Raw genomic sequence first — 15,490 nt, 5'->3', positions numbered from 1 at the left:
GAATATAAACAGAGAACATAAGCAGCTGCACAACTGGGGGTTGTGGCTTGCCAGAACGTTTTACATACATTTTTGTGCTCTCCAGTCCCCCAGCCCAGGCCCCCATTTGTCACAATGTGGGATCTCTGTGCCTATACAGACATTGAGAACGCTGAGAAAATGGCGACCGGAGCGATGAGAGGGGGCGGGGCCTACTCTGAGAGCGGGCAAATGATGTAAACAGGGGAGGGAATCTCTCCTCAGTGAGGAGTATCCGTTCCCTGTGCTGCACAGCCGCTGGGCGGAGCCACACTGTCCCTCTGCATAACTAATATAAAACTAGGCCTCAGGCGAAGCCGGGGCCAAGATTTAAACATGCGGCCAGCGTGCAGGCACCATCGGCGCGGTTCTCCAGTGAAAACTGGAGAACCGGCCGGAAATGTTACCAGAGACATATAACACACTCCCCCCAATAAATGAAGTACAAGGGACCCCTGGAAAGACCACTTTCTGTGGTAAAGACGTCTCAATACTTAGCTTTGAGACGCAGGGCCATGTCCCTGGGGGGGGGGGGGGGGGTTAAACGCTCCGTCCGGCAGAATCCTGAACAGGGCTGCGGATGGAGACCGGTCTCCTGCAAAGCAGTGAGAACCGTGTTGGCTCCCACTTCAAGCCAGAGCCCCAGGGGGTGGTGAAGGAGCACGGCATGTGAAGGCTCCAGCCTTGTAAAGTCAACCTTAACAGCACCGCCGACACAGTGGGGTGAGAAGGGACATGCCGGGAGTCAAGACTGGACCCGCTTTTCTTCCAAATCTTTGAAATCCAAAAAAGCAAAAATCAGAGAATGCATGTGTGTATGTACCTCGTGAACACAAAGCATTGAAACTGGCTAGGACTGGCTACCAGGGGGTGTATATGCTAGGAGGGAGGAGCTACATGTTTGAGTGCAGTACTTTGTGTGTCCTCCGGAGGCAGAAGCTATACACCCATGGTCTGGGTCTCCCAAAAGGAACGATGAAGAAACAAAAATTTTTTTTTTTTTTTTTTTTTTTTTTTTTAAGAGACCACATCACATTTGAGGAGCCTAGGTGACAATACCCAAAAGTGACACTATTCTAAAAACTGCACCCCTCAAATTGTGCAAACTCACATAAAGAAGTGTATTAACCCTTTAGGTGCATCGCAGTAACTGAAGCAATGTGAAAGGAAAGAAAAAATGAAAATTTTACTTTTTCACACAAAAATGGTACTGCAGCCTCAAATTTTGCATTTTCACAAGGCTACCAAGAGAAAATGCACCATAAAATGTATTGTGCAATTTCTCCTGAGTACATCGATTGCACACATGTGGTGGAAATATACTGTTTGGGCGCACCGCAGGGCTCGGCAGGGAAGGAGCGCCATTTGAATTTTAAAGCACAAAATTGTCTGGAAAGTGACCCCATTTTGAAAACTAGACCCCTTAAGGCATTTATCTAGATATTTGGGGAGCACCTTGGACCCCCAGGTTATTCACAGAATTTTGTAACGTTGAGCCGTGAAAATGAAAAAAAGAGAATTTTGTTTACTTACCGTAAATTCTTTTTCTTATAGTTCCGTCTTGGGAGACCCAGACCTTGGGTGTTTACCTTCTGCCTCCAGAGGACACACAAAGTACTACACCTAAAAGTGTAGATCCTCCCTCTGAGCTTATACACCCCCTGGTGAGCCAGTCCCAGCCAGTTTAGTGCAAAAGCTAAAGGAGAATAGCCACCCACAAGTAGAACAGAGCAAGAGCCGGAACAACCGGAGACTCTGTCCACGACAACAGCCGGTGATAACACGCGGAACAAGGAAATTGCCAACAGGCAACAGGGAGGGTGCTGGGTCTCCCAAGACGGAACTATAAGAAAAAGAATTTACGGTAAGTAAACAATTCTCTTTTTCTTTATCGTTCCTTTGGGAGACCCAGACCTTGGGACGTTCCAAAGCAGTCCCTGGGTGGGAATAAACAGAAAACTAAGAAGTAGGCAGAACCTAACTTCACAAATGGGCGACAGCCGCCTGAAGGATGCGTCTGCCCAAGCTCGCATCTGCCGAAGCAAGAGCATGCACTTGGTAGTGCTTCGAGAAGGTATGCAAGGTAGCCCAAATGACAGCCTGACAGACTTGTTGAGCCGTAGCCTGGTGCCTAAAAGCCCAAGAGGCACCGACAGCTCTGGTCGAGTGTGCTCTGATCCCCGGCGGGGGAGGCACCTGAGTACTCTGGTAGGCGTCCAAAATGGTCGACCGAATTCAACGGGCTAAGGTCGGCTTAGAAGCAGGGAGGCCCTTGCGCCGACCTGTGGTTAGCACAAAAAGAGAGGTGCACCGCCTAATCGCAGCGGTGCGAGACACATAGATCCGGAGAGCACGCACCAGATCTAGAGTATGCAGCGCTTTTTCAAAGCGATGAACAGGGGCCGGACAGAAGGAAGGTAAGGTAATGTCCTGGTTAAGGTGGAAGGGAGAGACCACCTTAGGAAGAAAGTCCGGAGTCGGACGGAGAACCACCTTGTCTTGATGAAAAACTAAAAAAGGTGACTCCGAGGAGAGCGCAGCCAAATCAGAGACTCTCCTGAGAGAAGTTATGGCAACCAGAAAAGCCACTTTCTGTGAAAGCCGATACAAAGAAACATCCCTAAGAGGCTCTAAGGGGGGCTTCTGCAAGACCGTGAGAACCAAGTTAAGGTCCCAGGGATCCAAGGGCCGCCGGTAAGGCGGAATGATGTGAGACGCGCCTTGCATGAAGGTGCGGACCTGAGACAGCCGAGCGAGACGCTGATGGAACAAAACTAACAGAGCTGAAACTTGTCCCTTGAGAGAGTTGAGGGACAGTCCTAGCTGCAGACCGGACTGTAGAAAAGACAGAAGGGTCGGCAAGGAGAATGGCCAAGGAGGATGGCCGTTAGAGCGACACCAGGACAGGAAAATTTTCCAAGTCCTGTGATAGATCTTAGCGGAGGAAGACTTGCGGGCCCGAGTCATAGTGGAGATGACTTCAGGACGAATACCAGAAGCCGTCAAAATCCAGGACTCAAGAGCCACGCCATCAATTTGAGAGCCGCAGAATTCGGGCGGAAAAACGGACCTTGCGAGAGTAGGTCTGGACGATCCGGGAGATGCCACGGCATCTCCACGGACAGTTGGAGCAGGTCCGGATACCAAGCTCGCCTGGGCCAGTCCGGTGCAATGAGGATGACTCGACGGCCCTCCATTCTGATCTTGCGTAGGACTCTGGGCAAAAGAGCTAGAGGGGGAAACACGGAGGACAGACGAAACTGGGACCAGTCCTGAACCTTCGGCGAAGGCCTGAGGATCGTGGGAGCGAGCCACGTAGACAGGAACCTTGTTGTTGTGACGGGATGCCATTAGGTCCACGTCCGGAGTGCCCCATTTGCGGCAGATCGACTGAAACACTGCCGGGTGCAGGGACCACTCGCCACCGTCCACGGTTTGACGGCTGAGATAATCTGCCTCCCAGTTGTCCACGCCTGGGATGTGGACTGCGGATATGGTGGACCTGGAGTCCTCTGCCCATTTAAGAATGCGTTGTACCTCCATCATTGCCAGGCGGCTGCGTGTCCCGCCTTGATGATTGATGTAGGCAACCGCTGTCGCGTTGTCTGACTGGACTCAAATGTGCCTGCCCGCCAGCAGGTGGTGAAATGCTAGGAGAGCTAGAAACACGGCTCTGGTTTCCAGCACATTGATTGAAAGGGCTGACTCGGACGGAGTCCAAGTGCCCTGCGCTCTGTGGTGGAGACAAACCGCTCCCCAGCCGGATAGACTGGCATCCGTGGTGAGAATCACCCAGGACGGGGCCAGGAAGGAGCGCCCTTGGGACAGGGAGAGGGGCCAAAGCCACCACTGAAGGGAGCTCCTGGTCCGTGGCGACAGAGCCACTAACTTGTGTAAGGAGGAAGGCCGCTTGTCCCAACAGCGGAGAATGTCCAGCTGCAGGGAGCGCAGATGGAACTGGGCAAAGGGAACAGCCTCCATGGACGCCACCATTTGACCCAGCACCTGCATCAGACGCCTGAGAGTATAACGGCGGGGCCTCAGGAGAGAGCGCACTGCCAGCTGGAGTGACAGCTGTTTAAGGGCAACTTCACGAGTGCTGACAAAGTATCGAACTGCATCCCTAGGTACGTGAGACTCTGGGTCGGAGTCAGAGTGGACTTGGGAAGATTGACAAGCCACCCGAATTGGGCTAGAGTGGCGAGAGTGAGCGAGACACTCCGCTGACAGTCTGCGCTGGATGGAGCCTTGACTAGAAGGTCGTCCAGGTAAGGGAGCACTGCCAACCCCTGGAGGTGCAGAACCGCAATCACTGCTGCCATGACCTTGGTGAATACTCGAGGGGCCGTGGCTAACCCGAAGGGGAGAGCCACAAATTGGAAATGATCTTCTCCTATTGCAAAACGTAGCCAACGCTGGTGTGAAACTGCAATTGGCACATGTAGATAGGCATCTCTGATGTCGATGGACGCCAGGAAATCCCCTTGGGTCATTGAGGCAATGACTGATCGCAGAGACTCCATGCGAAAGTGCCGCACCCGAACATGCTTGTTGAGAAGTTTGAGATCCAGGATGGGCCGGAAGGTACCGTCCTTTTTGGGAACTAGGAAGAGGTTTGAGTAGAAACCTCTGAACCGTTCCAGGGCAGGAACTGGTACAATTCCTCCGTTGGCCTGCAAGGCTGCCACGGCCTGTGAGAAGGCGGCGTCCTTGGAGCAGGGGGAAGTTGAGAGAAAAAATCTGTTTGGCGGGCTGGAAGAGAATTCTATCCTGTAGCCGTGGGAGATGATACCTCTCACCCACTGATCGGAGACGTGTTGAAACCAAGCGTCGCCAAAGTGGGAGAGCCTGCCACTGACTAAGGACGTTGCCGGAGCGAGCAGAGAGTCACGAGGAGGCTGCCTTAGTGGCAGCACCTCCTGCGTTCTTCTGTGGACGCGCTTTTGGGCGCCAGTTGGATTTCTGGTCCTTAGCTGAGTTAGCGGACGAGGCGGAGGGCTTAGAGGACGACCAGTTGGAGGAACGAAAGGAGCGAAACCTCGACTGATTCCTACCCTGGGCAGGTTTCCTGGTTTTGGTTTGTGGCATGGAAGTACTCTTCCCGTCAGTAGCTTCTTTAATAATTGCATCCAGCTGTTCACCGAACAGCCGGGACCCAGCAAAAGGGAGCCCAGCAAGGTACTTCTTAGAAGAAGCATCTGCCTTCCACTCTCGAAGCCACAAGATCCTGCAGAAAACGAGGGAATTAGCCGAAGCCACCGCAGTGCGGTGAGAAGCCTCCAGCATGGCAGACATGGCATAAGATGAAAAAGCTGAAGCTTGAGAAGTTAAGGCAACCATCTCGGGCATAGATTCCCTGGTGAGGGAATGCATCTCCTCTAGAGAAGCAGAGATGGCTTTGAGAGCCCACACTGCTGCAAAAGTTGGGGAAAACGCGGCCCCCGCCGCTTCATACACGGATGTGGCCAGAAGGTCAATCTGACGGTCAGTGGAATCCTTAAGGGATGTGCCATCAGCCACCGACACAACGGTCCGGGCTGAGAGTCTAGACACCGGAGGGTCTACCTTTGGGGAATGAGCCCACTCTTTGACCACCTCAGGTGGAAACGGAAAACTGTCATCAGAATCACGCTTTGGGAAGCGTTTGTCAGGACAGGCCCTGGGTTTGGTCACAGCGGTCTGAAAACTGGAGTGGTTAAAGAACACACTCTTTGCCCTCTTAGGCGAGGTAAACTGGTGCTTTTCTGCCAGAGAGGGTTGCTCCTCTGATACTGGCGGATTGAGATCCAGTACAGAATTAATGGAAGCAATCAAGTCACTAAGATCTGAGTCACCCTCGGAAAGATCAATGGGGTACATGGAGTTAGCCTCCGAGCCCCCTGTAAAGGCATCCTCCTCATCCTGCGAGTCAGCTCTTGAATCAGAGCCACGGGATGAGGAGGGAGAGGAAACCCTGCGCCTCCTCTTAGGAGGACGGGGTCTGGGCCCTGATGATGAATCCTCTGTGAGCTCCGGTGGACGGAGGTCAGATGATAGAGATTCTAAGGGACCTTTAGCAGTAGAGGCACCCTGTGAAGGGGGCTGATGCATATTCATCAAAGTCCTGGACAGAAGTCCCATGGACTCAGCAAAAGACTGGGAGATAGACCTAGAGAAGGACTCTACCAAGGCCGGGGGTTCAGCCACAGGTGCAGAGGCAGCCGGAGAGACCACTGGGGGTGAGACTCCAGGCTGTGGCACCGCCAAGTTAGAGCAGACATCACAATGTGGATAGGTGCTCGGTTCAGGCAGCAGGAGCTTACATGCAGCGCATACAGTATAAAGCTTTGGAGTCTTGCTCCTCGTGTGAGACATGCTGCTGGAGTGGGGACTCTACAAAGAGAATGAACCCCAGGGAGTATTACAGAGGTCCACAACCAGAGACCGGTTGTGGCTTACCAGACCGCTGGAAGCGGTGTTGTGTGCCCTCCAGATCCCGAAGCCCGGACGCCCAATGCACAGCACCTCAGCAGGGATGCAGAGTGCAGGCCAGCGCAGAGTGAACCCTGTCTGAGAAAATGCCCGCGGGAGCGGAGAGGGGGCGGGACTTGGGGGCGGACGGCCGCCGGGAGGAGCCGAGCCTGTCCCTCTGCATGAGTGACATGCGAGGGCAGTGAACAGAAACTAGGCCTCCGGCAAAGCCGGGGCCTAAATTTGAGCGGCGAGGCCGACGCGCAGGCACCATCGGCGCGGTTCTCGGGCGAAAGCTAGAGAACCCGCCGGAAATGCCAAAATAAATACAGTAAGCACACTCTCCCCATACAATAAAGCACAGGGACCCCCAACATATAAATGTCTCAGATACTTAGCTGCTGAGACGCAGGGCCAGGCCCCTGGGGATGAGTGCTCCGGTCCAGCATGGTCCTGAAGGGCTGCAGATGGAGACCGGTCTCCTGCCAGGCATGGATACCGCGCTGGCTCCCACTTCAAGCCAGAGCCCAGGAGGGATGGTGAAGGAGCACGGCATGTAAGGCTCCAGCCTTGGAAAATCAACCTTACAACACCACCGACACAGTGGGGTGAGAAGGGACATGCCGGGGGTCCAGACGTGGACCCGCACTTCTTCAATCTTTTCCAAAAAGCAAAAAAATCATATGAGAATGCATGTGTGGATGTATGCCTCCTGAACACAAAGTGATAAACTGGCTGGGACTGGCTCACCAGGGGGTGTATAAGCTCAGAGGGAGGATCTACACTTTTAGGTGTAGTACTTTGTGTGTCCTCCGGAGGCAGAAGCTAAACACCCAAGGTCTGGGTCTCCCAAAGGAACGATAAAGAAAATACATTAACTACAAGCTATAGCTTTTTTCATTTTTTCGCTGCTGGAGCTGTTGGGTGGTTTGTTTTTTTGTGGGAAAAGAGGTTTTCAGCTGTACCATTTTTATTTATAAATCACTTTCATCGCGTTTTATTCTACTGTTTTTGCTAGCTGTATGACGAGACAGTTTTTGCTACTATTTTTTTCTTTATGGTGTTCACTGAAGGGGTTAACTAGCATGACCAGTTTTATACATAGGGTTGGTTACAGGTGCGGCAATACCAAATGTGTACTGTGTTTTTGTTTTTTTACACAAATTTAATAAATATTTTTTGTTGTTTATATTTTAATTTTCTTTATATTTTTACTTTTGTTTACTCTTTCACTTAGTCCCTATATGGGACATTACCTTTCGCAGCTGCACTATGTTGCAGAGATCGATCATTGCAGTATAGTGTAGCTGTCAAAGCTGCACTCAGAAGCTTCAGTGATCATGCTTGATCCCTGAGGCTTCCCCTAGGAAGGTGACCCGGGGGTCGTTATGACAACCTCAGGTCACCATGGTGACGATTGGGCCCTTTGGATTACATTGTTGTTGCACTGATCGGATGGGGGAGGGAGCACAATCCATCTCTTAATCCCTTAAGTGCTATGATCGATTTCGATAGCAGCATTTAGGGGGTTAAAAAGCTAGGGTCGACGCAGACACCGTCCCTGGCTGAGTCCTCAGCGGCGATCACTAGGACATACCTATACATTCTAGGTCGGTAAGTACGTCCAATCTAGGACAAATAGGTATGTCCAAAGTCATGAAGAGGTTAAAGCTAAACCTGGTACCACAAAAAAATGCATTGTATCTATACCTTAGATAGCAGCATTGGAAGTGCAATGATGAAATGCTCGGTCAGCTTATTCTTGTCATCTATTTGAGTTTTTCTCTCCTTGGCAGTTAAAACCTACAAAATAAAAAAAGAAAAGAAGGGAATTTTGTTTACTTACCGTAAATTCCTTTTCTTCTAGCTCCTATTGGGAGACCCAGACAATTGGGGTGTATAGCTACTGCCTCCGGAGGCCACACAAAGCATTACACTTTAAAAAGTGTAACCCCTCCCCTCTGCCTATACACCCTCCCGTGCATCACGGGCCCATCAGTTTTGGTGCCAAAGCAGGAAGGAGGAAAACTTATAAATTGGTTTAAGGTAAATTCAATCCGAAGGATGTTCGGAGAACTGAAACCATGAACCAAAAGAACAATTCAACATGAACAACATGTGTACACAAAAGAACAAACAGCCCGAAGGGAACAGGGGCGGGTGCTGGGTCTCCCAATAGGAGCTAGAAGAAAAGGAATTTACGGTAAGTAAACAAAATTCCCTTCTTCTTTGTCGCTCCATTGGGAGACCCAGACAATTGGGACGTCCAAAAGCAGTCCCTGGGTGGGTAAAATAATACCTCGATAAAAAGAGCCGTAAAACGGCCCCCTCTTACAGGTGGGCAACCGCCGCCTGAAGGACTCGCCTACCTAGGCTGGCATCTGCCGAAGCATAGGCATGCACCTGATAGTGTTTCGTGAAGGTGTGCAGACTCGACCAGGTAGCCGCCTGACACACCTGCTGAGCCGTAGCCTGGTGCCGCAATGCCCAGGACGCACCTACGGCTCTGGTAGAATGGGCTTTCAGCCCTGAAGGAATCGGAAGCCCAGAAGAACGATAGGCTTCAAAAATCGGTTCCTTGATCCACCGAGCCAAGGTAGACTTGGAAGCCTGCAACCCCTTACGCTGGCCAGCGACAAGGACAAAGAGCGCATCAGAGCGGCGCAGGGGCGCCGTGCGAGACACGTAGATCCGGAGTGCTCTCACTAGATCTAACAAATGCAAATCCTTTTCACATTGGTGAACTGGATGAGGGCAAAATGAAGGCAAGGAAATATCCTGATTGAGATGAAAAGTGGACACCACCTTAGGGAGAAAGTCCGGGACCGGACGCAGAACCACCTTATCCTGGTGAAAAACCAGGAAAGGGCCTTTGCATGACAGCGCTGCAAGCTCTGACACTCTACGGAGTGAAGTAACCGCCACTAGAAATGCCACCTTCTGCGAAAGACGTGATAGAGAGACATCCCGCAGCAGCTCAAAAGGTGGTTTTTGAAGAGCCCGTAGAACCATGTTGAGATCCCAGGGTTCCAGCGGACGCTTGTAAGGTGGGACTATGTGGCAAACTCCCTGCAGGAACGTGCGTACCTGCGGAAGCCTGGCTAGACGCTTTTGAAAAAACGCGGAAAGCGCCGAGACTTGACCTTTGAGAGAGCCGAGAGACAAACCCTTGTCCAATCCCGATTGAAGGAAGGAAAGAAACCTGGGTAAGGCAAACGGCCAGGGGATAAACCCCCTCTCAGAGCACCAGGCTAAGAAGATCCTCCAAGTTCTGTGATAGATCTCGGCTGACGTTGGCTTCCTGGCCTGTCTCATAGTGGCAATGACATCATGAGACAACCCTGAGGACGCTAAGAGCCAGGACTCAATGGCCACACAGTCAGGTTGAGGGCCGCAGAATTCAGATGGAAAAATGGCCCTTGAGATAGCAAGTCTGGTCGGTCTGGGAGCGCCCACGGTTGCCCCACCGTGAGATGCCACAGATCCGGGTACCACGACCGCCTCGGCCAATCTGGAGCGACGAGGATGGCGTGGCGGCAGTCGGACCTGATCTTGCGCAACACTCTGGGCAGCATTGCCAGAGGAGGGAATACATAAGGCAGTTGAAACTGCGACCAATCCTGAACTAAGGCGTCCGCCGCCAGAGCTCTGTGGTCCTGAGACCGTGCCATGAATGCCGGGACCTTGTTGTGCCGAGACGCCATGAGATCGACGTCCGGCGTTCCCCAGCGGCAACAGATCTCTTGAAACACGTCCGGGTGGAGAGACCATTCCCCCGCGTCCATGCCCTGGCGACTGAGGAAGTCTGCTTCCCAGTTTTCTACGCCCGGAATGTGAACCGCGGAGATGGTGGAGGCTGTGGCCTCCGCCCACAGCAGAATCCGCCGGACTTCTTGGAAGGCTTGACGACTGCGAGTGCCGCCCTGGTGGTTGATGTACGCAACCGCCGTGGCGTTGTCCGACTGTATGCGGATCTGCCTGCCCTCCAGACACCGATGGAACGCCTTGAGGGCTAGATACACTGCCCTTATCTCCAGAACATTGATCTGAAGGGAAGACTCTGTCGGAGTCCAGGTTCCCTGAGCCTTGTGGAGAAAAACCGCCCCCCATCCTGACAGGCTCGCGTCCGTCGTGACCACAGCCCAGGATGGGGGCAGAAAGGATTTTCCTTTCGACAGAGAAGTGGGGAGAAGCCACCACTGAAGAGAGGTCTTGGCTTCCAGAGACAGAGAGACGTTCCTGTCCAAGGACGTCGGTCTCTTGTCCCATTTGCGGAGAATGTCCCATTGGAGTGGACGCAGATGAAATTGCGCAAATGGAACTGCCTCCATTGCTGCCACCATCTTCCCCAGGAAGTGCATGAGGCGCCTCAAGGGGTGCGACTGTCCCTGAAGAAGGGATCGCACCCCTGTCTGCAGCGACCGCTGTTTGTCCAGCGGCAGCTTGACCATCGCTGAGAGAGTATGAAACTCCATTCCGAGGTACGTCAGTGACTGGGTCGGAGACAATTTTGACTTTGGAAAATTGATGATCCACCCGAACCTCTGGAGAGTCTCCAGAGCAACGGTCAGACTGTGTTGACAAGCCACCCGTGAGGGTGCCTTGACTAGGAGATCGTCTAGGTAAGGGATCACCGAGTGGCCCTGAGAGTGAAGGACCGCTACGACGGATGCCATGACCTTGGTGAAGACCCGTGGGGCTGTCGCCAGGCCGAAAGGCAGTGCCACAAACTGAAGGTGTTCGTCCCCGATGGCGAAACGCAGGAAGCGTTGATGCTCTTGAGCGATCGGCACATGGAGATAGGCATCTTTGATGTCGATTGATGCTAGGAAGTCTCCTTGGGACATCGAAGCGATGACAGATCGGAGGGATTCCATGCGAAACCTCCTGGTTGTCACATGTCTGTTGAGCAATTTTAGGTCCAAAACGGGACGGAATGAGCCGTCCTTTTTTGGCACCACGAACAGATTGGAGTAAAAACCGCGACCGCGTTCCTGAAGTGGAACGGGGATCACCACTCCTTCTGTTTTCAGAGTGTCCACCGCCTGAAAAAGCGCAACGGTCCGCTCGGGGGGCGGAGATGTCCTGAAAAAACGAGTCGGAGGACGAGAGCCGAACTCTATCCTGTAACCGTGAGACAGAATGTCCCTCACCCATCGGTCTTGGACATGTGGCCACCAGGCGTCGCAAAAGCGGGAGAGCCTGCCACCGACCGAGAATGCGGTTTGGGGCGGCCGAAAGTCATGAGGAGGCCGCCTTGGAGACTGTGCCTCCAGCAGTCTTTGGAGGACGTGACTTAGACCTCCATGCAGAAGAGTTCCTCTGGCTCTTCTGTGGTCTGTTGGACGAGGAGGGTTGGGATCTGGCTGAGGGCCGAAAGGACCGAAACCTCGCTTGAACTTTCCGTTGCTGAGGTCGGTTTGGTTTGGGTTGGGGTAAGGAAGAGTCCTTTCCCTTGGATTGCTTAATAATTTCATCCAATCGCTCGCCAAACAGTCGGTCGCCAGAAAAAGGCAAACCGGTCAAGAACTTTTTGGAAGCAGAGTCTGCCTTCCATTCGCGTAGCCACATGGCCCTGCGGACTGCCACAGAATTGGCTGATGCAACCCCTGTACGGCTAGCCGAGTCCAGGACAGCATTCATGGCGTAGGATGCAAATACTGACGCCTGAGAAGTCAAAGACGTTACTTGTGGCGCAGCGGTACGGGTGACCGCATTAATCTCAGTCAGACAAGCTGAGATAGCTTGGAGTGCCCACACTGCTGCAAAGGCTGGGGCAAAAGATGCGCCTATGGCTTCATAGATGGATTTCAGTAGTAGCTCTATCTGCCTGTCCGTGGCATCCTTGAGCGATGCACCGTCAGCCACTGCTACTACGGATCTAGCCGCCAGTCTAGAGACTGGAGGATCCACCTTGGGACACTGAGCCCAACCCTTAACCACGTCAGCGGGGAAGGGGTAACGTGTGTCATTAAGGCGTTTAGTAAAGCGCTTGTCCGGGAAAGCCCTGTGCTTCTGGACAGCATCTCTAAAGTTAGAGTGATCAAAGAAAGCACTCCGTGTACGTTTAGGAAACCTAAACTGGTGTTTCTCCTGTTGTGAAGCCGAATCCTCTGTAGGCGGAGTTGGGGGAGACAGATCTAGCACCTGGTTGATGGATGCTATAAGATCATTTACTATGGCGTCCCCTTCAGGTGTATCCAGATTGAGCGCAACGTCAGGATCAGAGTCCTGAGCTGCGACCTCCGCCTCCTCCTCTAGAGAATCCTCAAGCTGAGACCCCGAACTGCGTGAAGAAGTCGGGGAAGATTCTAAGCGAGCCCGCTTAGCTGGTCTGGGACTACGGTCCGTGCCGGAGTCCTGCACGTAATAACTAGAGGTCACACCAGGAACACGCTTAGTCGCAGACCGAGAGGGGCCTGGGGGTGATCCTGCAGTGCCCGGGGCCTGTGTAAGGGCTGGTCTGGACTGCAAAACCTCTAGAAACTTAGCAGACCATTTATCCATAGACTGAGTCATGGAATGAGAAAGCGACTCAGAGAGTTTGTCAGCTAAAACAGCAAACTCTGTCCCTGCCATCTGGACAGGGGGGGCCGGTGGTTCTACCTGGGCCGAGGGACCCCCTAGTGCCTCAGGCTCCGGCTGAGCGAGTGCCACAGGGGCCGAGCATTGCTCACAGTGAGGGTAAGTGGAACCTGCAGGTAACATAGCCGCACAAGAGGTACAGGTAGCAAAATAACCCTGTGCCTTGGCCCCCTTGCTCCTTGTGAACGACATGCTGTTGTCTCCCAGGAGCGTGATCACTGAGGGTATATAGCCACAAGTTAACAATACAGCTGAACCGGAAAAGTATACAAATATAATGTATCTATATACAGTTCAGCACCCTAGGGGGACCAGCACCGGTAACCGGTGTGGCTTACCAACCGCTCCAGCGGTGTGTGGCCACCAGATTGCTAGCCTCGGGTCTCCCAGAGCTGCAGCAGACGTCCTCCACCGGCAGGATGTGTTAAAACATGGCTGTCGGCGTTCACAGGGGAGGAGGGAGCCGTGGGCGGACTTTACAAAAGTGCGGGAATCTGGTGCCCCATAGGGATTAGTGAGGGGGGAGGAGGACAGCAATGTGTGCTCCAGCCCTCACTGTCGGCGTCAGCCCGACCGTCCCGCCCTTGCCCCTGACTGGCAGGCCTGTGGGCGGGCGTTTAATGTACTAGGCCGCAAAAGCCGGGGACTAAAGTAGAAACCGCGGCCGGCCAGCAGGCATGGTCGGCGCGGTAGTCCCGTACAAAAAACCAACACTGCATGCGCTGCAGCGTCCGAGGCCCAGGTGCTCCATGCACCGTCCCAAAGGGGACACAGAGTACCTGTAGTTGCAGGGCCTTGTCCCTGACGATACTCAGTCTCCTGTCCGGCAGATACCACCAGGGGCTGCGGAGGGAGCCCGGTCCCAGTGCCTGGATGACCGGATAGGATCCCACTTCACCCAGAGCCCCTAAGGGATGGGGAAGGAAAGCGGCATGTGGGCTCCAGCCTCTGTACCCGCAATGGGTACCTCAACCTTAACAACACCGCCGACTCAGTGGGGTGAGAAGGGAGCATGCCGGGAGCCCTGTAAAGGGCCCTCTTTTCTTCCATCCGAAATAGTCAGCAGCTGCTGCTGACTAAAATGTGGAGCATTGTGTGCATGTGTGCCTCCTTCAACACAAAGCTAAAAACTGATGGGCCCGTGATGCACGGGAGGGTGTATAGGCAGAGGGGAGGGGTTACACTTTTTAAAGTGTAATGCTTTGTGTGGCCTCCGGAGGCAGTAGCTATACACCCCAATTGTCTGGGTCTCCCAATGGAGCGACAAAGAAAAAACCTTTAAACCAATTCCTCCAGCTGTGAAATGGACATTACACAAATTTTTATTGAAAAGATCCTCTTCCCCCAAAAAGTGACTTTTGCTACTCACCCTTTTTCCAGTTCCTCTCCCCACTGGTGGATGCGCCTCTGCGGCCTGCCGGATTGTGCACACCATGAGCTCTATCAGTGCGCTCTCCTGCCGCTCGGACATCACTGCAAAACAAAGGACACTCCATGTTCACCAAGCCCGCTAAGCAATATTCTGCTGCCATAACATGGTATTAACAGGTCGCGGCACATGGGTATAAAGCATTGATTAGGACCCACAAGATCTCCAACACTACGCAGGAAGTTGGTCATAAACCTCTGGGATCTATTTTCCTACATGTGAAGTTCAGTTCTTAGAGGGATTGTCGGATCCTAAACCGTACTAAAACAACGGTATGTGAACTTATATTTGGATCAAAGGATAGGATCCGATTTGGTCTTGGGAAAAGAGTTTGGGGATTTCACAGGACATGATCCAATCTCATCAGATTTGGGGATGTGTACACGTGAAGCCAAAAGAATGGCAGAAACTAAGTGCAAACCATCAACCTGTCAAAGCGGCTGCTCAGCGGGTCTCCAAAAGTGAAGAGGACAGTGAGATGTGACAAGGTAAATGGTGCAGGCACTGATCGGACCAGGATGATGAACTTTACTATAGAATAATAAGGGGAATTTGCCTGTAATTTTCAGCCTGAAATATTCAGTAAATACATATGTGATAAATCAAAACGCAAAGAGAGAGTAATGAAAGAGCAGGCCACAAGCAATTATCTGTGACCTGCAGAGGAAGCCTGTGTCCTCCGCCGCGGCACCACAGACATTAATGCGCCGCCTGTGTCCTCCGCCGCGGCACCACAGACATTAATGCGCCGCCTGTCTAATGCTCAGATCTGCTGTGTCCTACAGAGAAGAAGGGAATTTTGTTACTTACCGTAAATTCCTTTTCTTCTAGCTCTTATTGGGAGACCCAGACGATTGGGGTATAGCTACTGCCCTCCGGAGGCCACACAAAGCACTACACTAAAAAGTGCAAGGCCCCTCCCCTTCTGGCTATACCCCCCCGTGGTATCACGGGTTCTCCAGTTTTAGTGCCAAAGCAAGAAGGAGGAAGCCAATAACTGGTTTAAAC

At 52.7% G+C, this 15,490-nt stretch overlaps 1 protein-coding gene across 3 annotated transcripts in view; it reads right to left on the bottom strand.

Moving 5' to 3' along the window:
* STAG1 (STAG1 cohesin complex component) overlaps positions 1-15,490 on the bottom strand; it is a 331,716-nt gene that overhangs the window by 111,865 nt on the left and 204,361 nt on the right. For all 3 annotated transcript variants that reach the window (XM_075341032.1, XM_075341033.1, XM_075341034.1), the window contains exons 16-17: positions 14,423-14,526; positions 8,179-8,271 (exon numbers count right to left, since the gene is read on the bottom strand). In XM_075341032.1, coding sequence (XP_075197147.1) covers positions 8,179-8,271; positions 14,423-14,526 — 197 coding nt within the window. The remainder of the gene's footprint in view (positions 1-8,178; positions 8,272-14,422; positions 14,527-15,490) is intronic.

The sequence above is a fragment of the Anomaloglossus baeobatrachus genome, chromosome 3 (assembly GCF_048569485.1).
Source record: "Anomaloglossus baeobatrachus isolate aAnoBae1 chromosome 3, aAnoBae1.hap1, whole genome shotgun sequence".
In the NCBI taxonomy this organism is placed as follows: Eukaryota; Metazoa; Chordata; class Amphibia; order Anura; family Aromobatidae; genus Anomaloglossus; species Anomaloglossus baeobatrachus.
The sequence above is the reverse complement of the archived record's forward strand: the minus strand, read 5'-3'. Positions and strand labels throughout refer to the sequence as shown.